This window comes from Alligator mississippiensis, chromosome 2 (genome assembly GCF_030867095.1).
Source record: "Alligator mississippiensis isolate rAllMis1 chromosome 2, rAllMis1, whole genome shotgun sequence".
Taxonomy (NCBI): domain Eukaryota; kingdom Metazoa; phylum Chordata; order Crocodylia; family Alligatoridae; genus Alligator; species Alligator mississippiensis.
In genome coordinates this window covers 148,134,798-148,158,396 of record NC_081825.1, presented here as the reverse complement: position 1 = coordinate 148,158,396, position 23,599 = coordinate 148,134,798, and the positions used below count along the sequence as shown (strand labels likewise).

At 45.0% G+C, this 23,599-nt stretch overlaps 1 protein-coding gene across 3 annotated transcripts in view; it reads right to left on the bottom strand.

The window, feature by feature from the left end:
- CDS1 (CDP-diacylglycerol synthase 1) overlaps positions 1 to 23,599 on the bottom strand; it is a 124,368-nt gene that overhangs the window by 41,512 nt on the left and 59,257 nt on the right. For all 3 annotated transcript variants that reach the window (XM_019479338.2, XM_019479337.2, XM_019479332.2), the window contains exons 3-5: positions 21,547 to 21,643; positions 3,339 to 3,436; positions 1,381 to 1,520 (exon numbers count right to left, since the gene is read on the bottom strand). In XM_019479338.2, the coding sequence (XP_019334883.1) occupies positions 1,381 to 1,520; positions 3,339 to 3,436; positions 21,547 to 21,643 (335 nt within the window). The remainder of the gene's footprint in view (positions 1 to 1,380; positions 1,521 to 3,338; positions 3,437 to 21,546; positions 21,644 to 23,599) is intronic.

The window sequence follows — 23,599 nt, the reverse complement described above, 5'->3', positions numbered from 1 at the left end:
GAGTCACTAATGACTACTCATTGAGCATGATGATCCAACCAGTTATGTATTCACTTTACAGTACTTTCCTCTCAGTACTCCCTATTTCTTTAGCTTATTGAGAATGTCAAGGGGAAAAGTGTCAAAAGCCTTGCTAAAGCCAAGGCAGATCATATCCACAGTCCTTTCCCCATTCACAGAGCCTGACACCTCATAGAACAAAATACTTCCTAAAAATAACATGTTCAAGATTCCTACTGCTGCGGAAATAGCAGCTCAAAGAATGGCCCTTTACCTTTCATCCCCCTACACAAAAAAAGGAACACTGTTAAAGGTAAAGTAGTATGTACTGCATACCAGGACCAAAAAGTTTTATGTTCTACTGTTTCATGTAAAGAAGGGAGAGAAGATAGCTTTTACATATATGAGGCTTAAATAATTTGAGCAAAGCAAAACATCCAAGCAAAGCAAAATTCTATAAAAAAAATCTAGCCAGTTTCAATTAGGGACATTACTACAAAAGAACTTACAGAAAAGGGACAGTTTAGGCTTTCTTTATTCCTAAGCAAGTTCTAAAAACAAAAAGAAACAAAACAGATTCCTCCCTAGAAGCTCAATTCAAACAATATCTAAACAACAGCTTTTCAAATGTACAGAGCCCTCTGACCTGTGATTTCTGAATGAGTGACTAGTTAGGCAACTTTAATTGTGCTAATGAAAACATAGTGAGATGCATTTATTCTATGAAAACAAGCTAAATTTCATTTTCTGAGAAAGGGCAATCTGTTTAAAACTCATATTTCCTTCAATATTGAAGGAAGCTCTTCCTGTAATTCACATGGGTAAAGTTTGGTTCTCATTTGTGTTATTGCTTTTTCTAAGAGCTTCACATCACACATTTACCAAGTTTTAAATAAAATGGTAAGATCATGTTGATGTAGACTTTCCAATGCTCTTATGTTATAAAACCTAAGTCCACTACAGGACTTAATCAAGTGTGTAGTCCCATTGACCGTAAAAAGACTACTTAGGAACTTAAACTGGACTGATACTTTAAACTCTAAATAAATTTTTTGTTCATTCATTATGACTGTTATTTCCCCATTATTCCCACCATCATCTACTCATTAGGTAAACCTCTTAAACAATAGACACCATCTATAACCCATGGACAGGAAGCTTTTTATTCAATTTTTCACTGGAAATATGAAATGCCAACATGCATCATCCTTTAATAAGGTGAGAGGCAGGAAGAAAATAATGGAATGCAAGAAAGCTAGAAAGAATAAAAAAAATTTCTGAAATACAAAGATGCAAAATATGTAACATAACAGTGAAACATAATGCAGTGATACATTAAAAATAATGTATTGACCATTAGAATTGGTCTATTAAGCTCACCTGTCAAGTAGAGTGCAAAAGATATAAACCTGTGGTAGCGAATTAGAAACTGAAGTTGCTCTCTTCTTTGAACAAATGTAGCAAAGTAATCTGCCACTGTCTCTCCATAGAAAAAGTAGTTTACACACAGCAAAAAGTACCTAAAACAAACAACAGATACTGCTCATTTTATTTGCTATTAAATACATCTTTGTACAGTTTAATTCAACAAAAGAAGCAAACAAAATTTTAATACCTAAAAATTAGGAACTGAAGCAGAGATCCTAAAAAAAGCCCAATATTTTAAACTTATACTCAAGTATCATTAAACAAATGTATACTGCTTCAAAAAGACAGAACTTACATTTTAAGTTCTATTAAAATAACATTTATTTAAAAATACCAGCATTCTAGAAAAGGAAATTAGCTAAACATTTTCATGTTGAGTTACAGCATTGAACCCTCTATACACACACAGTCCCTATTATGATATTCTGTAGTTAAAAAATACAGAACTAATTATTAGCACTTTCCTTGTAAGTAAGTCAATACTTGAAAAACTTTCCCAGATGCTGCATGGGAAATTTGCTAGAATTCTCTGCACAGCTTTAGGATGATATTCAGCTTTGACAGACAAATAGAAAACAAGTTAGTTGTTACTATAAAAACAAGTCTTATAACTTAGTGGGATGGTAAACAAGTGGGAGATAATGTTTTGGTTTTGCAGTGTAGGCAAACGCTTCTTTAGCAATAGGGCCATGAAAGAGGTATGTCACCTTCCCCTCCCTGCCACACACCATCTTTTTCCTTTCTTGCATGGTCTTCATTATTTATAAACAGTAATCCTATGTCTGAAGACTGTCAATAAAGACCTCCAGTCAGAAACAGATAAATAAGATAACTAAGAACAGTCACTACTAACATCATAAAATATCCTTATTCCACACATATCCAGCAATATAACGCTGGTGTACAAATATAATTTGGTGAATACACTAAGGACATTGTAGTTTAACATGCAACAAGTCTCTATCTTCCTCTGAAATCAAGTATGTAAACACATGTATATTAGGCTATTGCACTTTTATCCCTAGTACTTAATCATAGGGTGAAAGTTCTTTTCCATCACCTGTTTCAGGTCACTGTTCGTGACACTGTTTCCCTAACTAAAGTATCATTTTGCTTTATACCAGTCTTATTCCACAGAAAGTTTTCCCAGAGTTCAACTACAAATGGAATCTGAATACACAAAGGAATATTCAATGAAATTTAAAAAAGTAGGAAATTCAAAACTAAAAATGATTTTTTTTATATAATACGTTATTAAACTATGGAATTAATTACCACAAAGTCACAGAGGAGAATAATTTAAAAGTAAAAAAGGGACTGGATATCAAGAATAGCCAACAATGCCATCATTAATTGCAAACTTTGGAAGAGACATGAACCCTTTTATTTCTGTGGTTTAAGACAATTGTTAAATATAACCAGGATGTGACCTACAAGAAGGTAAAGACTGTTCCACATTTGCCACCTGCAGGGTTCTTCTATCTTCTTCAGAAGCCTCCAATACCTGTTACTGCCAAAAAAACCATAGTGGACTGGATGGACTTTCCATGCAAACCATTATGGCATTTCTTATGTTCCTATAAACAGGGGCTGCATATTTCAGTTAACTCAACTGCGCATATTTAATCATAGGGTGAAAAGTATGCGGCATACTATCATACATGGGCCTCATTCCAATTTTATTACTCTAAACAAGTAAATACATTGCAGAGCTGGGAGAAACTAGGGCTATGAAAGGCCAACTAACTTGTTCAAGGTTACACCTGTACAGGATGATAGAGGCATGTATACAAAGCAGATCTCCCAAGTCCCAAGCCTGTACTTTAGCCACAAAGCTATTCTTCCGTGTTACAGGATATAAAGAGCTTAACCTTAATCTCCACTGATTGAAATTCTCATGTGTTACTTACCAGCTTAGGGTTCTAAACCATGGTAAATCATAGGAATGATAGACTCGGTAGCCTATTGTAATGATTTCATGGAAACACTTTACTTGGATGCTCAAGACCTAAATTAAAGAAAACAAAGAATTATCTGCACATACAATTTTCTAAAAACAGTAACAAATATTAGAACCTGCTTCAAGAATGTATCTTACTGTTATAATGTCATTGAATAAGCAGCTTGAGCAATTTCAAGGGATTACAATGTGAAACGGAACCACTTTTGAATGAACGGAGAACCTGAGTCACTCTGCAGAAAGGAATGTTAGGGCTGGTTTTAATATATTTAAAAAAACTTAGTGAAGTTAAGTTTTTAAAAAACTTAAAAAAATTGCACTTGCAATGACAGGTAGAAAGCTTTCTCTGCAAAGCAGTATCCCAAGCTCTTCTGCCATATTAAATTTTTTATTTAGATGAGAGAGGAGATTTTCAAAGATGAAAAGAGAAATAAAGTGCTCAACTCCTATTGAAAAGGAACAGAAATTTGGCATAACTCCAGTTTCAGTGACCTTTATGCACTTCAGTGAATGTTAGCATTAAAGCTCATGTAACTCTAAGACTTTGCCCATGCTGAAAATTAAATTACATGTTTATTAAAACAATATTAAGCATTAATGTGAAAAAGTTTGGTTGTCACAAACATCGTGGCAACAACACCACTACAGCTTTACTTGACATGCTTAACATTTGTCATATTTATCACCTTGTTACTTAAAATGTTAACTCAGAAGGTGCTTCGTTGCTGTACGGACAGTATTTCAATTTTTACCCTCTAAATGTCAAGCTATCTGGATCCCATTCCCTTATCTGCTCCTATTCAGTTCTGCAAGCAAGTAAAATAAATCCTCTACTGCAGGGCTATCCAATTCACAGCTTTCATAAGGGGTTAGATTTTGCAGCCTCCAGGCTCCTTTCCAGACATTACTCCCCCATTGCTCTGGCTACAGCAGTAGCCAAGGGCGCCTGGCTCCTCCTACTTTTCCTTCCTGCCCCCACCCTGGGGTGGTGCAGAGTGAGACAGCATGCCCACATCTTATGGAGCGAAGGAGGGTGCCAGGTGCCTGCAGGCACGATGCTGTAAAGGGGGAATACTCATATGCAATACAGTTTAGGGCAGCACAGTGTGCAAGAGCGGGGAGAATTTCAATATGCAGTTCAATGCAGCACAATGCAGGGGGGATGCTACGCACAGCTGTGATCCCCATGCCACTCCGGCCCCACAGACTCCTCACAGATCTGGAAATCTGGTAGCAGAAGAGTGACTATTAATACTGCCACCTCTCCCCTACTGCCAAATTTCTGGACCCAGGGGACATCCTGTGGGCCAAATGACATGGCTCATGTCATGAGCCAGAGGCTGAGCTCTCCTGCTTTATAATAATGTCAGAAGACCTGAATCTGGAAGCTTCTGCTATGTGGTATAACATAGGAACAAGTTCATTTTGTAAGCTTGAACATGTTTGGCTTCAAGGCTTGACAGTTAAGCCTTGGAGTATGCACACCTCAGAAAGTAAAGATATTAAATCACGTTGCAAAACAAACACGTTCCTTTTTCTTCCTAGTTATAACACTGCCAGAATAACAATTGGACACTCAAAGGAAAAAGTGAACAAATTCAAACACAAACATACTTTTTATTCAAAGAATTTATTACAGGGAAGAAACTCTCCAATCATTCAGAAAATAAATTACAGAATTTTCCAGATTTAGGGGAAACTGGCAAGATAAAATGTCGACAGGATATAATAAAGAACATAAGAATACTGGCAAAACAACATTCCAGTAGCTCAGCATGTCACATCTTCTAAGAGGTGTTTCTAAGCGGGTCATGTAAAAACAAAAACAAATACTTTGACATCTAGAGACAGAGTCAAAATCAACAGCCATAAAAGGTACAATAACTCCGCATTTTTGTGCTTCAAAACAGTTTCTAGTCTTATTTCTCAAAGTAAAAATGTAATATTTTCTAAATAAATAATTAATGAGTCATAAAAAATTGTATCACATACTGTAGATACTATAAAAGTATAATAGCTGTATATAGAAATGGTCAGAAGAAATATTAAATATAACATCTGAGCACTTATTTCAAGAGTAGAAAAATAAATCAGTTGGCCTATTACTTCTACAAACAAAAAACTGCTACCTGTGACCTTTTGGATGGATTAAAAGACCGTCCACAAATATTTAAGTAGAAGTTAATTACAAAACCTAACCAAGTATGGTCTAAGATTTTCTAAAGTGACTACTGAATTGATTTTCTGGAACTACCTGAGTTTCTCTGAGAGTCCGGCTGCTTTTCTCCTTTGTTACCACTATTTCAGGTAAATTTGTATTAGCAACAATTTAAAACCTAGCATATAAGGTTCCTTCAGAAAGACCCATTTTTACCATCAGGTTGACCAAGAGTGAATTTTAGCAAACTTAGGTGCACTGTGTTAACAAAATGACAGAACCTTTTCCAAAGCTGTACTAACACAAGTGTTATCTTTTTCAAGAATACACAGTATAGCTCTCGGTATAAGTGCATGCTCCTCCAGACCTTATTTACAATAAATTCCAAAAACTATCTTCTACCCCAAAAAGGTAGAAAAGTGGGAACAAGAGAAAGTATGCAACTGAAACTGAAGAGTTCACTAGCAGTATCCATTTGGTCCACACAATGCACCATAGTTATCTTTGTGCACCGTACTGAAAGCATAAAGAGTGGCAAGTCCTTTCTCTACTTCAGGTCCCTAGAATAAATAAGCAATCTGTAGCAGATGGTAGGTAGGGAGGGTAGTGGAATATACACTTCTCAAAGGACTCTAGTTACTGTAAGGGTAGGTCACTTTTCTTTCTTCAAAGTACTAGTCCCCATACGTAGTCTACTGAGGTTGGCTCCAAAAGCCAACTAGTAACTGCTCAGAATCTTTTACTGACTAAAGGACTCTTACCAAAAAAGGCATCCCAGGAGATGCCTGTACTCGTGCATAATGTTTTATAAAAGTAGGTTGCAGCCTAGCACGTGATGCTAGGAGTCATTTGAAGGGAAGGCCAGTGAGACATTTTGGGTGCTAACAGAATACGCCCCATCATTTTCTGGGTCACGTCTTAGAAATTTCACGGGAAAAGAGAATACATTCAGAGATTCACTTTGAAAGACTGCATAAAAATTGCATCACCTTTCATAATCTAAATAAGAGGGACAAAAAGTCTAGGAAACTACTAGAAAAGCCTTGTTCTTTCCAAGTAAAAGGGCAAGACCCTCCTGACATCTAAGGAACATATTTGCATTTTTTCATGATGTGTCTGCATCTTGGGAAAGAATACAGATTAAGGTTGAATTCAGGAAACTACTGTTGGAAGAAGTTTTGGGTGTTGCCTAACAAAAACTATCATGACAAAATACAGTAAGGGGGGTCTGATAACAGGGGCCAAGCTTTTGCCTACTGAGAGCAGGGCTAGGCAGTAGAGGTAGAAAGCTGCAGAGCCCCAGATAATGAACAGCTGTTTAGATAATGGCCTGCTGAGGTACCCTCAGCTCAGAAGGAGAAGCAGCCAGGGGCTATATATATAATCCCTGCACTTGAGGCAGGGATGGCAGTCTTGAACTAGGCAGAGCTGGAGGAAGGGCTCACTGCTGGGAGCTCTGTAAAGTATTGTGAGGAGCTGGAGACTGACCCTGACTGCTAATTAAAGGAGCTCTCCACTCCTGAAACAAAGAAGCAGTACCAGGGACTGGAGAAGAATCTGTGAGTAGGCCCGTGAGAGCCCAAGCTGAGAGAAGCTAGCAGGACAAGCTTGGGGGGCATGTTTAGAGAAAGGGTTCCCCAACTGCACTTACCTGCATTTGTGTTTGGCTTGATGTTTGCTGTTTAGGCTGTGAGCTGGCATAGGATTGGCTGAAGGGAAGGGAATTAGGCTACTAAAGATGCCCCATACAGGGGTCTAACTTCTTGCCAGATTGGCAGATTGACAGAGGCCCAGTGAACAGTAGCTCAGGCTGTCAGTGCCCTGAGAGACAGGGCAGAGGGGGAAAGCAAGGCACCCAGGACCACACATTGTCTGGAGGCAGAGTATACCAGAGTATACCACCACCACCAAAGGCATGGAGGGGAAGATGGGGGTTGGGGGAGTTGGTATACCCAGGAATACCAAAGTATAAGGAGCCAGACTAGAGTGACCACAAGGAGATGCCACTCCTGCTGCAAGTGGTAGATCCCATTACATGCTCTCAATTCTCTTGCCTTCCTCTCTGACATTATAGCCATAAGAGAAGCCACCTTCCTAGGCAAGCAGAAAAGCATAAGGGAAAAGGTTCAAATGGAGGTTTTGCTATAACTGTGAACACTAAAGCAAAGTCTTGCAATGGTGAGAAGATGCTCACCAGCCCTTTCAAGCTAAAAACAGAGATTGGGTTTAATCTTGTTCTGGGCTTTGACTAGCATCAAAACAGGGACAGCCACCTACACATGTATCTTGAATGGTAATTAACTTGAATTAGCCCCTGTTGTTCTGGAGCAACATGTTCAGGTAATTCACAGGTACTTAACATTAGGGTTACCATATAGTCTGGGTTTTCCCAGACATGTCCTCTTTTTAGGTCCCCTGATCTCCATCAAGGTGTTTTTTTTTTTAATCTAAACAAACATCTGTGACTTTGCTCTGCTCCACTGGTGGGAGCAGGGGGACAGCGATAGAAGGCAGAGGCATCACATGTATCTATACATACACACACACGTGGCTGGCATATAGCTAGGTAGGAGGGTAGGAGCAGCCTTGGCAGCTGGAGGCAGGTAAGTGTATGGGGAGCAGGGGTTGGAGGGCCAGGGTTTGGGAACTGTTCCAGGGCGCGAGGGGCAGGGGGTGAGAGACAAAAGAAGGGTGTTTGAGGCCAGGCAGGTACCTGGTGGTGCTGGGGGGGTGGTGGCCAGGTGCTGGGGCTAGGGCTGCAGCAAGGCGGGGTGGGGGGGGGGAATGAGGGAGAGGAGGTGCTGCCCTTCCAGGGGGAAGGGGGTGGTGGGGCCCTTTGACGGCAGTGGGGAACCCCATGGCTGAGCCAGCAGCACAAGGGCTGTTGCCCATTCTCGCAGGACTGGAGCAGCCAGAAGACATTGCCCAGAGGGGAGGGGGCATGGCCAGGCCATCTGGCACAGTGCGGGAGCCCAAGCCTGGGGTGGGGGGTGCCACAGGCCTCCCCTCCTCTTCTTTCCCAGCCACGCTCGGGCCAGTTTCGCTCTGCTGCCACCTGCAAGAATCGGACTTGCCGCACTCTGGCCCAGTTGGAACAGCGGCAACTGGGGACCCCTCCAGCAGAGCTGGGGGGAACAGGGGCCTGTGGGTTGGGAGTGAGGTGCAATAGCAGAGTTGGGGGGGCTGAGGCTTGGAAGTGAGGGCACAGGAGGAGCAAGGGGGGCTTGTGTGTCGGGAGTGTGGGGCACTGGCAGTGCTAAGGGGCTGTGAGTCAGAGTGAGAAGCAACAGCATGGCCCGGGGGGGACAGGGAACTGTGGGTTGGAAGTGAGGTGCACTGGCAGGGCCAAGGGCATGGGCGACCAACTGGTGTGGCCTTAGGGGGGGCACGTGCCCCCACCACAACCAGTCCTGCCAACTGGGGGGGGGGTCCCCTTTTGGCCAATCCCGCAATGGCCGAGCGCTGCAGCCACTTCCAAGAATGGCTGTGCCCGCTTTTGGGAGTGACTGCAGCGATCGGCTGGTGCTTGCAGGGGGGGTACTAGCACTCTGACTTGCTCCCCCTGCCCGCTGCCTAAGCGGTGAGCCTAGCTGGTCAGGGGGTGTACCAGTGCTCTCAGGGGTGCACCCCCTATGCATCGCCACTGGCCAGGGGGCTGCAGGTTGGGACTGAGGGTCAACAGCATAACCCAGGGGAGGGTTAGGACTGGGGGACATCTGCAGGGCCAGGGGTCTGCAGGTCAGTAACGAGGAAAAGCAGTAGGGATGGGAGGCTTCAGGTTGGGAGTGAGGGGCACCGGCAGGGCAAAGGGGTTGCGGGCTGGGAGCAAGGTGTCCCCCTGACAGGTGTCCTCTTTTGTGGAACTGGAAATACAGTAACCCTACTATGGAACAATAGGGTTGGACACTGTGGGATTCCAAGATAAAAGGCTGGGGGGAAGGGGGCTGCCAATATTTTTTTTTTTAGCCTCAGAAACCTTTCTGTGACCAGATGCGAGAATGCACTGCAATTATCTAATGGAGGATAGAAGTCACTATGCACTACAAAGGAACTGAAAGAGACCCACAAATACTAATGACAACATATAAGCCAGTATGTCCAGAAATTGTGATGGTTATACAATGCCCTAAATCATCTGCCTGTGTGTGTTAATGCAACCTTTATTTGTAGATTCTTTCCTGCTACTAAGTAGAATGGATTGAACTTGCAATAAATGCAGTGCTTCTAAGTCAGATGTCCATTAAAACAATGAGGTTCAGCAAAGGGATGCACCGAGTCAGAAGTTATCAGCTGATAACTGAAGAAGTTATGAGAGCTAGAACTCTCTCATATACACAAAAGCCACTAAAATAACAACTTTTACTCTGTCCTGCTTGGTCTTTCTCAGGATTCAAAGCACCAGTGAAAATGGTGGAAATATATATATATATCAATTAACCTGATGGCTGAATTGAGGACAGCTCACTGAAAACCAGTTTCAACTGTCCCTGAAGTAAATACTCTGATATTTCTTATTCTTGTCAATTGCAAAGAGGTCCTCAGATGAATGACCTTCATCACAAAGACATGGAACTCCTATTTCCTGGAGAAAAGTCTGCTGAGATTGCTGGCAACTATGTTCTAAGAATGCAGCAAGTGAATCAATGTTATAATGATTTTATAATGTGTGTATGTGTGTGTACACATGCATAATTATGTGTATATGCACCAATTCCAGAGTCTTATTGCTTCGGCTTAATATCCGGAACACCAAGTTCCCGGCTGGTTATGCTTAAGGCCCTACTGGATTCACGTTGGAAATGGACTGCAGTGCACCTCCTTTAATCTTGCAGGTTCCCCTGTGTACCCCTCCCCACCATTGATTGGTGGAGAGGCACTGCTTGCAGCTCACTCCTGATTGGCTGGGAAGCCAAAGCCACGATTTTAAACATGGCACCACTTTTGCCTCCCCACCACTGATTGGCTGAGGAGGCCCCAGCAGCCCCACTGCTTACTGCTGACCGACAGGGAGGCAAAAACGGCATGTTTAAAACCACAGTTTTCGCCTCCCTGCTGATCAGGAGTATGCTACAAATAGGGACCCTCCACCAATCAGAAGCAGGGGTGCACATAGGAAAACCTGCAAAATTAAACCTTAGTGCAGCCCACTTCCATTACAAATTTCATAGGGCCTTATTTATATTGCATACTGTTATGTTGACATGATTCATTTGGGCTGGTTCTGAATGACTGACAGAAAGTGTTTACACTCTGCATTGCTTTGGGTTCTACACTAGCATGCTGAAATGAAGCAATGACTCATGGAGTTAAAGTAGCCTGTATCACACATCCATTTATCCAAATAAGCTCCACAACCCAGTAATGATGCACCTATTTTGTTGTTATATGAGGAAAGAAGGTAACTCCTACACCAGTGCTTCTCAACCAGAGTGCTACTGCAACTTGGGGTGTACTGATATCCTTTCAAGGATGGCATGGGGTACCACACAATGTTACACACAATGTTACACACTGTTAGGTGTGCAAACAGGATCCGCAAGATAAACCCAGAAATTTCAAACAATGTTAAGAACATTCTGATCTCCCTGTGGTCTTTCTGAGGTCTCTGCAATGGAAGAATTGTTCTATTATTTTTTTCTGTAGTTAAAACAACAAATAAAAACAAAGATCCAGCATTTTCCAAAGAGTGCCTCAAGTTGATTGACAAGGTTCCTTGGGTGAATTTGATATCTTATTAGACCAACCCAAATGGTTGGAGAATAGTTATTAAGCAAGCTTTCGGCCTCAAAAACCCTTCGTCAGGCTCAAGTTGATTGAGGGGTACATCAAGCCTAAAAAGTTTGAGGACAACTTTCTTATCTTTTTATCTTTTTCCACCAGTTGCAGGACAGGCAGACTGAAAGAATTCATTCAGATTCAAGAAACTGAGAGAAGCATCTCTAAACTGTGTTTCCCAGAGAGTGAATTGTCTTCAGACCTGCCTGAAGACATCAGATAAATACTGTTTCATGATTATACTATGTGACCCAACAGATGCAGAGAAAATCTTATTGATGAGAATGACGCTGATTGATAAGAAAGGTCATAAATCTGGACTTTGCTTTCACTGTCTGAGTTTAGTTTTGATTAGATAAATTTTACTGTGAGTTGGTGTTTGAATGGACTTTTTCTTCATTTCAATGGAATAGAAAGGGAAGATAGATCTGAGGAAATGATTGGTGGGCAGTAGATTCATAGATGCTAGGTAGGGTTGGCAGGGACCTCAACAGATCATCAAGTTCGCCCTCCTGCCTGGGCAGGAAAGAGTGCTGGGGTCATATGACCCCAGCCAGATGCTTATCCAGCCTTCTCTTAAAGATCCCCAAGGTAGAGGAGAGCACCACCTCCCTTGGAAGCCCATTCCAAATTTTGGCCACCCTTACCATGAAGAAGTTTTTCCTGATGTCTAACCTAAATCTGTTCTCTGTCAGTTTGTGACCATTGTTCCTTGTTACCCCAAGAGGCACCCCAGTGAATAAAGCATCTCCGATTCCTTGCTGCATCCCCCTAATGAATTTGTAGGCGGCCACAAGATCACCTCTCAGCCTTCTCTTGCAGAGGCTGAGGAGGTCCAGGTCCCTTAGTCTCTCCTCATAGGGCTTGGCCTGTAACCCCTTAGCCATACAAGTGGCCCTCCTCTGGACCCTCTTGAAATTATTCACATCCTTCTTAAAGTGCCGCATCCAAAAATGGACATAGTACTCCAACTACGGTCTGACCAATGCCGCGCAGAGGGGAAGAATTACTTCCTTGGTTCTATTTGTCATGTATCTGCTGATGCATGATAAAGTGTGGTTAGCTTTGCTGATGATTTTGTCACACTGACAACTCATGCTCATCTTGGAGTCCACTATGACTCCAAGATCCCTTTTCGCTTCTGTGCTGCTGAGAGGGTCATTTCCCAGCCAGTAGGTGTGCTGGATATTTTTACACCCTAGGTGCAGCACTCTGCGTTTGGTCTTGTTGAATTGCATCTTTTTGAATTCTGCCCACTTTTCCAACCTGTCCAGGTCTGCCTGCAATTGTTTCCTACCTTCCAGAGTGTACACTTCACCCCACAATTTAGTATCATCCACAAACTTGGACAGAGTACACTTCACGCCCTGAGGAAGACATTGAAGAGTACAGGTCTGAGGGCCAAGCCCTGCGGGATCCCACTACCCACATCATTCCAGGTTGATACCGACCTGTCTCCTACCACTCTCTGGGTGCAACACCCAAGCCAATTTGCCACCCGCCTGACCATGTAAATATCTAAGTCACAGCCTCTTAATTTATTTATGAGAATGGGATGAGATACCATATAAAAGGCCTTCCTAAAATCCAAGAAAACAACATCCGTCTCTACTCCCTCGTCTAAGCGTTTTGTGACCTGGTCATAAAATGAAACCAGATAAGTCAGGCATAATCTACCTGCTACAAATCCATGCTGGTTGCCCTGCTGCATTGTTTTTCCTGCTGGACTCACACAAATACGAACCTTAATAATCTTTTCAAAGACTTTTCCAAGAATGGAGGTGAGACTGACTGGCCTATAATTACTTGGATCCTTCTTCCTCCCCTTCTTGAAAATAGGAACCACATGGGCCCTTTTCCAGTCCTCCGGCACCTGACCAGAGCACCATGAGCACTCAAACAGTCATGCCAGTGGTTCTGCTATGACATCGGTCAATTCCTTCAGTACTTTCAGATGCAGCTCATCTGGATCTGCTGATTTAAACACATCTACTCGATCCAAGCAACTGTATCAAGTCAGCGTCGAAAGTTGGTAGGCTGGTGTCCCACTGATGTCCAGCTAAGAATCAGTTAGGAGACTTATCTTGACCCTTGTTCAAGAACACTAAGGCAAAGAACTCATTGAAGAGTTCAGCCTTGTTCCTGCTGTCTGTCACTAATTGCTCCTGCTTGTTCAGTAGGGGTTCTATGCAGCCCTGCACCTTCCTTTTACTCCCTACATACCTAAAAAAATACTTTTTGCTGTCTTTGTGTTGCCAGCCTCAGCTCCGTAGTTGCTTTGGCCTTTCTAACTGCCTCCGTGCAAGTGTGGGCCAAGTAGGTATACTCCTCCTTGGTAGCTTCCCCCTGCTTCCACCATGTATATGCCTCTTTTTTTTGCCCTTAGACTCCCCTAGATTTCTCTGTTTAGCCAAGGAAATATTTTGGCCCCTTTCCCTTGCAATAGGATCATCTCTCTCTGTGCCCAAAGGATCACTTCCTTTAGGAATGACCACCCTTCCTGGATTCCCATCTTGCCAATACTCCTATCACTCCTATCCTGGACTCCCATCTCGCCAATACTACTACACAGTAGGACTGTGCAAAGCTTCGGTCCCTAATTCAATTTGACAGAGATTTGGCCCGATTCGGTGGCCAAATCTCTGAATCCAAATCGAATCAGAGGACCCTTTAATCTCTCTGAATCAAAACAAAACCCTCTGAATCAATTTGGAAAGATTCAGAAAGATTCAGAGATTTGGACATAGATACAGCTTTACATGTTTTTTCTACATACCTCTAGGTACCAGGTGGCTCATGAACGCTGTGATGCTGGAGAGCATGGAGCATCCCACAGGAGCGTGGGGGGCTCCCCAGTGCACTCGGCAGCAGACCCAGAAGTGGAACAGAAGCACTTCTGGTCCACTTTCAGGTCCACCAGGAAGTGCACAGGGCCACCCCCCCCCCGCACCCCCTGTCTTGGTGGCTGGTGCCTCCTGGGTCTGAGGGAGGCACCCAGGGTCCCCCTGTAGCTGATTGCTGAGCTGGGGGGGATGGGGGGCCCCAGCATGCTCCTTGGTGGACCCGGAAGTGGATCAGAAGTAATTCCAGTCCATTTCCAGATCTGCCGTCAAGCATATGGGGGGGCTCCCCCCCCATGCTCCTGTGGGATGCTCCATCCACCACACCATCACAGCATTCACAAGCTGTGCTGGTACCTTGAGGTATGTAGAAAAAACATTTAAAGCTGTGTCTGTGGCTGAATCACCGATTCTCCGAATCAGCATCGAATCTTCAGATTTGGATTCAGCCAAATCGAATAAGGGACACTAATCCAAATTAACTAATTGAATCACTGTCCCCAATTCGGCCCGAATCTGAATCAAATAGGGTCTGCTTCGCACACCCCTAATGTGCAGCTAGAGTCTCATTAAAAATTACTTTTAGCAAATAATGGCCATCTGGTATATATCTGGTATATATATCACCTCATATATAGGTGAGGCTGGCATGCTAGGTCTCCTCTTCTGTATTCTCTGATGTTTCCATGGTGTCTCAGAAGAAAAGAGGTAAACAGAGGAACATTTTACTACTCTAAGTAAAAGTCCTAGTAAGCATCCACTTTGCTGATGAGGTATGAATTCTTAAAAGATTCTTCACAGTCTGCTTTTAGCAAGTAGAGAGAATCACCATCTTCTCAGCAAAAAAGACAATTGCCCTCAAAAGGAAATTGTCCATCACTGTCTGCACTTTTCTTAGGTGCAATCCCGGCATTGCAAGAAAAGTTCATCAAAACTAATAGTGGTCACTTGAGAACAAAAAACATTTCTGGCTGTATCTAAAGCCATCTACAGAGTAGACCTCACTATAGAAATATGCCTTCATTGCCAGGCATTTCTCTCTAGTCTCCTGGGATAATTTATCAATTTATGGTAATTTGTGTAATAAAAACATATTTCACTGCAAGCACTTAGTAATTAGTGATACAGAACTGTAAGGCCACTAAAGATTAATTTATTCGTGTGTGTGTGTGTGTGTGTGTGTGTGTGTGTGTGTGAGAGAGAGAGAGAGAGAGAGAGAGAGAGTCAGGGGTAGATTTCTGGAGTTTGGCCCCTGCCCCGATGGAACAGGGATGGTCTGGACTCACTACAGCTTGGTCCTGGATAGCCTAGATTGACCCTGCACCAACCTCTGGCATGCCCAGACTGCTCCTGTGCCATCGAGGACCTCCAATGGCACAGGGCCAGTCTGGACCATCAGGGCCCAAGCTCTGGTGAGCCCGAACCAGTTCTGCATCATCAGTAGACCCACCAATGGCACAGGGGTAGTTCAAGCATACCCACTGGTGATGCATCAGAGGAACTGGGGGGGGTACATGCCCCCCTAGATTTCTGTGGGGCATGGGGCACAGGGCATGGGGCTGCAGCCTATGGCTGGACTGGCAGACTTGGTGCTGTGGCTGCCACCACAAAGAGGTACATGCCACCACTACTAGGAGTCCTCTGCCACAACTACCATGGGGAGTCACCACCACCAGAAGCCTGGCGCTGCCACTGCCACCACCACTGCTGCCCCTGGTGGGCAGCGCCCCCAGCCCCCAACAGCAACAACCCGGTGGGCAGGGACAGAGCGTACTGCCTCCCTCCTTCGTTAAGCCACCACTGGCACCTCAATCTTGGCAATGCAGGGCTGCAGCCCCCAACTGTGCCCTCCCACACTGCCTGTGCTCCACCCCATCCCCCATTGTATTCCATAGATAGAATATATTTAACCAACAGTTGGGCACATCTACATGACTAATTTACTCCACAGTAAATTTCTCATGTCTACACATGCAGCCCTATTAGGCTGCAGGAAACTAACTAACTCTGCAGCAGGGTAGTACTTGTAAATACAAGTACTATTCTGCAGCAGAATTTTTTACTCCACAGCACATGTGTAGACATTGATGCGGCTGGCTGGGGCACTGGCCCCACACTGAAGCACCCTCGTGCCACAGTCAGCCCCTCTGCAGCACATCGAGCCAGATCAGATCAGCTTTGGGCTGGCATGCTGACCCCCCAGGTCCCCTGCCAGCTGGGACTACTCTGACCCAGCATAATGTGCTGCGGTCCTGGGTGCACGTTCAAATGGCGCACCTGGGAGCAATAAACTCCGGCACAATATGTGCCAGTTTATTGCTGCGTGCTAATAGCACATGTAGACGTGCCCAGTGATAATGATCTTGTCAAAGGACCTACTAGTGCAGGGAGTATCTCCATAGATAGTCATGACTTCAAAGGGATCCTGCTCAACTGCTGAGACCAACACTAATGGAGCCTGTTGCAGGGTCCTAACTGTGAGGAGTAGGACTTGATACTTAAGGCCCTTTCTCCCATTGGTATTGTAGCAGGACACTAAGGTGCCTGCTACTGAGAGAGCCTGGAAGGCTCCTCAGGTGCTGGTTGCCAGGGCAACGGGAGGCAGCAAACGACCCACACCTGCCAGCGGTCAGCTGGCTATAAGGGGCAAGGCCTGGCTCCTATGAAGGGGGAGCTGAGGCCAGAGGCAGTTCCCTACCAGCATCCAAGACAGAAGGAGCTCCTGGCCAGCAGCCAGAGAGAGAGAAGCTCCTGGAGCAATGATGCAAGGAGAAGCCTGACTGCAGGTACCGCTAGCAGAGTAAAGGGTAGCAGCTCCAAGATGTCCGAGCAATGTCGTTACAGCCAGGTGGCTTATGTTTAAGTTGTAGCCAGGAGGCTCGAGTTTCTGTATGGTTTTGTTGTTTAACACTGGTGGTTTGGGTGAGGCTATAAGGGGATGGAGGAGGCCTCATAGGGGACTCACGGTAGAGTGAGGACCCCAGCCCCAGTGAGGGCATGGAGTTCGGTGGTACAGACCCCAGCTCCAGGGAAGAGCCCGGTGAGAGGGCAGCCCTGCAGAGGGAAGAGCCCGGTGAGAAGGGCCGCAGTACAGAGAAGGCCCTAGTGAGAAGGGTGGCATACAGAGAAGGCCCGAAAGGCCTAGATACGCAGGACACCCGGAGCAGGAGAACTGTAACCAAGTGGAGGAGAGGTAGCCTCCCTATAAAAACACATATCATCAAGGTCGTGGCAGGCGAGAATAGGAGGGTGCAAGTCCGAAGCTTGGCACAGTAGAGGAGGCGGCAAGGGCTAGCACGGCGACCCTGCCATCCCTCCTGTTACAGTGGTGCATTGGCCGGGAACTGTAAGGCCGTGCACAAAAAGATGAACCCAAGGGCTAAAACTAGGACAGAGAGTGAGAGCTGTAGGAAGACAGTGGCAACAAACCGAGAAGAAGGCAAAGTAGGAAGACACTGCCCAGGGACGCTACTGGGGAAGCCTGAGGGGCCAACCAGTGAAGGCGAGGCCAGGATGGCGATGGCAGAGGATATAGAGAGCCTGAAATGGGAGAATTTTGCTGGATGCTTACGGATAGATGAGTTAGAAGAGAGAGTTGAACAATTCGAGTGGGAGCTAGAGGTGGCCCAAATTCAAAGAGAGCAAGCTGAGGCAAAGGCTACGGGGTTAGAACAGCAGGCCCAGGCAGGAAAAAGGGAAGGAGGCTCAAGAGAGACCAGGCGCAGGATAGCAGCGGAAGCAGAGAGGGCTCATGTATTAGAGCAGCTTATTACAAATGGAGCCCAAAAGAGCCAGGAGAGGGAAGAAAAGCTGCAGAGGATGCAGAGGGAGATGGCAGCATGGAGAGAAAAGTTTCCTACAACCGGCACAACCCAGGCAAGGGAACAGAAAGAGATATTACAAAAGTTGGAGGTTGCCAAAGGGGTGATGGAGGTTCTTCAGGAAGAAGTCCGCAGCCAGGCAGATCATATACAGGAACTGCATGATGAGCTAGAGGAGTGGCAACAGAAGTGCTTTCGTGCAGAACATCAAGCACAAGAGCTGCGGGATGAGCTGCTTAAAAGCCATGACCAAGCAAAAGAAACGGGCAAGGCTTTTGCACAGGAAATGGAGAAAATAAAAGCTAACCTAGCAAATTACGAGGGCCTGTACCATCGAAGCTTGTCCCTTGAAGGAGAGTTAGAAGCTGGGACAAAGGAGACTGAGAGGTTACGGTCTCAGTTGCAGAGTGTGGAGGCAGAAAGAGACCACAAGGGAAAACAGGTACAGCGCCTTAAATCTCTCATAGATGATAATGGGGCTAGAGAGGCAGTGACTAAGGCAGAGAGGTAACAGTCACAGTGGCAAATACAAATCCTAAGGCAGCAGATTCAGGCCTTAGAGGCAGAAGATGAATTGTTAAGGGCAGCCAGGAGTCAGATAGCTACAAAAGACCAAGGTCCTGGGGAGTCAGAGGTGCCAGAGACAACAAGCATAGCAACTCAGACAGATGCAGGACAGAAGGCCCAAGCGGAAAAGGTTGCAGATGCAATGCAAAGAGAGAGACTGGCGGCAATACGTCTGCAGTTGGAGGAACATGCATCCAGGGCTAACATGGAGTACCAGGAGCAGTGGCGAGAGCTGGAAGCCTTGAGGGGAATTTTGGTAGAGACTGAGAGATGGGTAGAGATGGCATGGACCACACACCTAAAGGACCAGGAAGACCAAGAAATCCACAAGAATACTGAGCGGGGAAGCTCCAAGGAGGAGAGGGGAATAGAGCAGCAAGCTAAGAGTACAATGATGGAGGGATCTCCCAAGACAGATGCGGCCACAATGGGGGGAGAGAGTATCCCCATAGTTATCAAGTACCTTGAGCAGAAGTGGAGTCACTGGGCAAGCCAGTATGCGGAAGGATTGAATGGCTTGAGAGAGAGATTAGAAAAGCTCACCAGCAGGCACGATGCTGCGGTACTGACCATACCAAAACCGGTACCACAGAGTGAGGTAGATAAGGGGGATAGGGCCACTGGGCAAGATAGTAAGCAGGTTAGTGGGAGAAACAGGAACGGTGACCTAAGCTGCCCTGATCACACTCAAAGGGGAGGACAGCTAAAACAAGAAGGCCAGAGATCGAGGAGGGCACAGGCATGGGTATCTGGTAGAACAGGTACGGCTTCCAGGAGAGAGAGAGAGGCAGAAGCTCTGAGTAGAAGAGAGGTCCAAAGGCTTGAAGTGGGCAGGAGGAGCCAAAACCCCAGGGAACGAAAGGGGGAAGGAGAAGGACAGCCCAAGCTCCACCCTAAGGATGAGATATCCAGCCCTTTGCAACAGCAGAGACCGGACCAGACACAGGCTGCAGGCCAACCTAAGGAGACAGAGGGACCCTCAAGACCGAAGGTAATCTGGTTGGAGAAGGAACGAAGTGGAGGAAGAAGTCCATGTATTTATGTTAGTAACCTCCCAGGGCAAGTTAAATGGTGGACCCTGAGAAAGGTGGTTGAAGTCAGAGTTGGGGGAGTAGCTTTTGTAAAAGTATACACCAGGCCTGGCAGAAGATCCACTGGCCAGGGAAAGATAGAATTTCGGAGGGTGGAAGATGCCCGGAGAGCACTTAGGGTGCAGTGGGAGCTGTGGGGAAGGCTCATGGACGGGCAAGGAACCTCGGGGAGAAGAGACTCTTTACAGGGGGCCCAAAGAAGAGGAGCTCTGGGACGCATGAGGAGTAAAAGAGGACCCCCCGCCCCCACCCAGTAGCAGGAAGTAGCTATCTAAGGAAGAGAGAGGAGGCGGTCTTGTCAAGGTGATGGGGCTGCGGAACAAAAGAGACGATAGGCCTGAATTGCACCTTACCAGGGAAGGCTAATGTGGGGGGACTGCCTGCGGCGGGGTAGCTCCCAATAAATCCCACATGATGCACCCTGGGTAAAAGGCAAGGAGGAGGCGCCTGAAAACCTCCGCCTCCAGCATTTGAGTTGCCAGGTGCCAGAAGAAAGGCCGAGAAAAGCCACAGAGGGACGCAACACCTATGAAGTGAGTCTGAAATCTTAAGCGGGGAGGTGTGTAGCAGGACACTAAGGTGCCTGCTACTGAGAGAGCCCGGAAGGCTCCTCAGGTGCTGGTTGCCAGGGCAACGGGAGGCAGCAAACGACCCACACCTGCCAGCGGTCAGCTGGCTATAAGGGGCAAGGCCTGGCTCTTATGAAGGGGGAGCTGAGGCCAGAGGCAGTTCCTTATCGGCATCCAAGACAGAAGGAGCTCCCTGCCAGCAGCCAGAGAGAGAGAAGCTCCTGAAGCAATGATGCGAGGAGAAGCCTGACTGCAGGTACCGCTAGCAGAGTAAAGGGTAGCAGCTCCAAGATGCCTGAGCAATGTCGTTACAGCCAGGTGGCTTATGTTTAAGTTGTAGCCAGGAGGCTCGAGTTTCTGTATGGTTTTGTTGTTTAACACTGGTGGTTTGGGTGAGGCTATAAGGGGATGGAGGAGGCCTCATAGGGGACTCACGGTAGAGTGAGGACCCCAGCCCCAGTGAGGGCACGGAGTTCGGTGGTACAGACCCCAGCTCCAGGGAAGAGCCTGGTGAGAGGCCAACCTTGCAGAGGGAAGAGCCCCGGTGAGAAGGGCCACAGTACAGAGAAGGCCCTAGTGAGAAGGGTGGCGTACAGAGAAGGCCTGCAAGGCTTAGATACACAGGACACCCGGAGCAGGAAAACTGTAGCCAAGTGGAGGAGAGGTAGCCTCCCTATAAAAACACAGATATCATCAAAGTCGTGGCGGGCGAGAATAGGAGGGTGCAAGTCCGAAGCTTGGCACAGTAGAGGAGGCGGCAAGGGCTAGCACGGCGACCCTGCCGTCCCTCCTGTTACAGGTATTGTTAACTTTCCAGCCAAACCTAACAAAAAGAAACTGCCCACTTTCCCTAGCCTTAAAATTGCGAATTGTGGAAGTTAACAAGTAAGTTTCTTGGCTCTGCCTTGAATCTCTCTGCAGATTATATGATAACCCTTCAAAAAAAGAAGACAATATGACACACAGTAAAAGGCCATGTGAGGAGATAGGAAATATGCAAGGGGAAGGCTGAAACTAGCTTAGCATTTTAAGAAAGGGAAATTTACTGTAATATCAATTTCCCATTTTTACAGCTTTTTATTCATTTATTTTAAATTCAATCTAAATTGAGTCTTAATATTTACAGTAACTGAAAGCAACAAAAGTCCAGCAGTCCCCAAAGCCCATCCACAAATATCAATTTATCACCTTTCACAAATATTAACATTTAAACATAAGGCAAATTGCTCATCAATCTGAAAGTTCTATATAATATGTCTTCAGACAGATTTATTCTCTCTGTTCATTAATCATAATGCATGAAATATTATATAGGAAAAAAAATTCAACAAACTTACAAGAAACATCAGCATGAAAGATCCCAGGTATATGATGAAGAAAAACAACAAAATCATAAGTAGAGTTAAGATTCCACGAATCCACCAGTTTTTCCATCTACAAAGAAAACATATCAGGACAATTAAAAAAATCTGTACAATTAAATACTTGCTAAAAGATAGATTAATTTAGTGTTCAACCAGAGAAATTATACTGCTGAAGGAGGAACAAATGGGGGAGGGGGACAAGGGGCAGGGGTTAGGCTACTTAACCTCCCCTACCACTGCTTGCCCCCACCCCCATCACTGCTTTTCCTGTTGTAGCAGTCCTATACATGAACTATAACAAATCTATAAATTTTCCATGTATAGAATCTAATTACTGGGAAGGGTCTTTTAAATTTAAAGTAGTCTTGAATTCAGGTAAATAGACTAATTTGAAAGAGATCTGTGCTCATGTTTATACTGAAACCACAAAGGTCATCAATCCTGATTTATGAGATGTAAGAGAAGGTGCAGTAGGCTACTTGTTCCTATTTTCTATTCCTTTGCAGCAGCTAGCTACAATCTAACCTGCGAAGCAAGGGAAGTCCTGTAGCATGTAAGTATGTCCACAAATACACCACAATTACTTGCATACCCCACCCCCCAAATACAACACACCTTGTTTTGAGAAGGCAAAATGAAGAAAAAAAAGAGTTTTCCAGAGCCTTCCCTGCACAGCAAGCCCTTAGGTAAGGCTGAACCTTATGCCCGCATACAGCAGAGATGGGGTTCCATTGTCAGCATCACTCCCCTTCTCCTGGTTGCCCAGTCAGCACAACTACTGCTAATTCAGAAGTGGCTGAGAAAGGGTTAAACCTGTAGCTGTAGGAGGGAGAAGAGGAGTGACACTGGTAATATGACATTACCCATGGGACACAGGGTTCAGACTGCTGCCATTCCAATGTGGAAATCAGTTTTGTCACTTAAGTCATGTACCCCCATAATGGATAGCTGATTTTCAGGAAAGAGATGTGTGCACTATGTAAATAAACAGTAATATTTTTTTAAAGCAGGGCTTTTCAACCTTTTTTAAAGGAGTATACCCCTCCTGGACTATATCCCCTGGACACCCAGCAGCCGGTTAATGAGTGTGTGGGGGGGGGGGGGGAGGGTGTTCCTTGGCAATGAGCCCAGGGAGGTACTTGGGTGGTGGCAGGCAGCAGCAGCAGAAAGGGAAGTGTGCTGCTGTTGGCTGTCACCGCCGCATGATGGCACATGGTGACACACTTCCCAAGTACCCCCGCTTCTCTGTACCACTGCTGTGTACCCCCTGGGGCCTTCTCAAGTGCCCCCAGGGGTACAGGAACCCCTGGAAGCCCTGTTTTAAAGGATTACAAATGGCTAAGTAAAAATCTAGGTTGCTTTCAATACATGTGTTTAGCAAATAGAATACAACCTTTGAAATTAATTAATGATAATCTGGTACCTCTTTTAGGGGTAACCAAAAACCTTATATTTTATTTAAACAATGTCACAAAAACAAAAAAACCCTAAATTTTTAAGGAAAGAAAAGATAAATTATTTTCTGGTACTATACCTGCCCCCAAATTCCCTTGAAAATGTTTCTGGTTGTATAATACTGCTTTTCAATACATTTTGCTTTCCTCATTTCTGTGGATTTTCAGACATTAACAAGAGGGTACACTGACTGCAAAAAGAAAACTGTAAAGCTAACCATTGTCAGACCACTGCCAAATGAAAGAGAAAACAAAAAAGATTTCCCCCCCTCAGACATTTCTTGTTGCACTGGTAAAATAATTTCCAGACACATTTGATTAAAGAAATCCATCATCTTAATTAACTTTAAAATCTACATTGAATTTAAGTTTGTTAGACATGTAATATACTTTTGAAAGATTTTATTTAATGATACATTAGTGGTCACTGAGCCATTTAAATGAAGCTGTCCACTACACTGCAATAGGCTTTAACTCACAATGTTGTACTCATCACACTGTAAGTCTTTACCATAAACAAAAGCCTCACTTTCTTAAAAAAAGAGAATATTACATCTCTCAGAAGTTAGAAC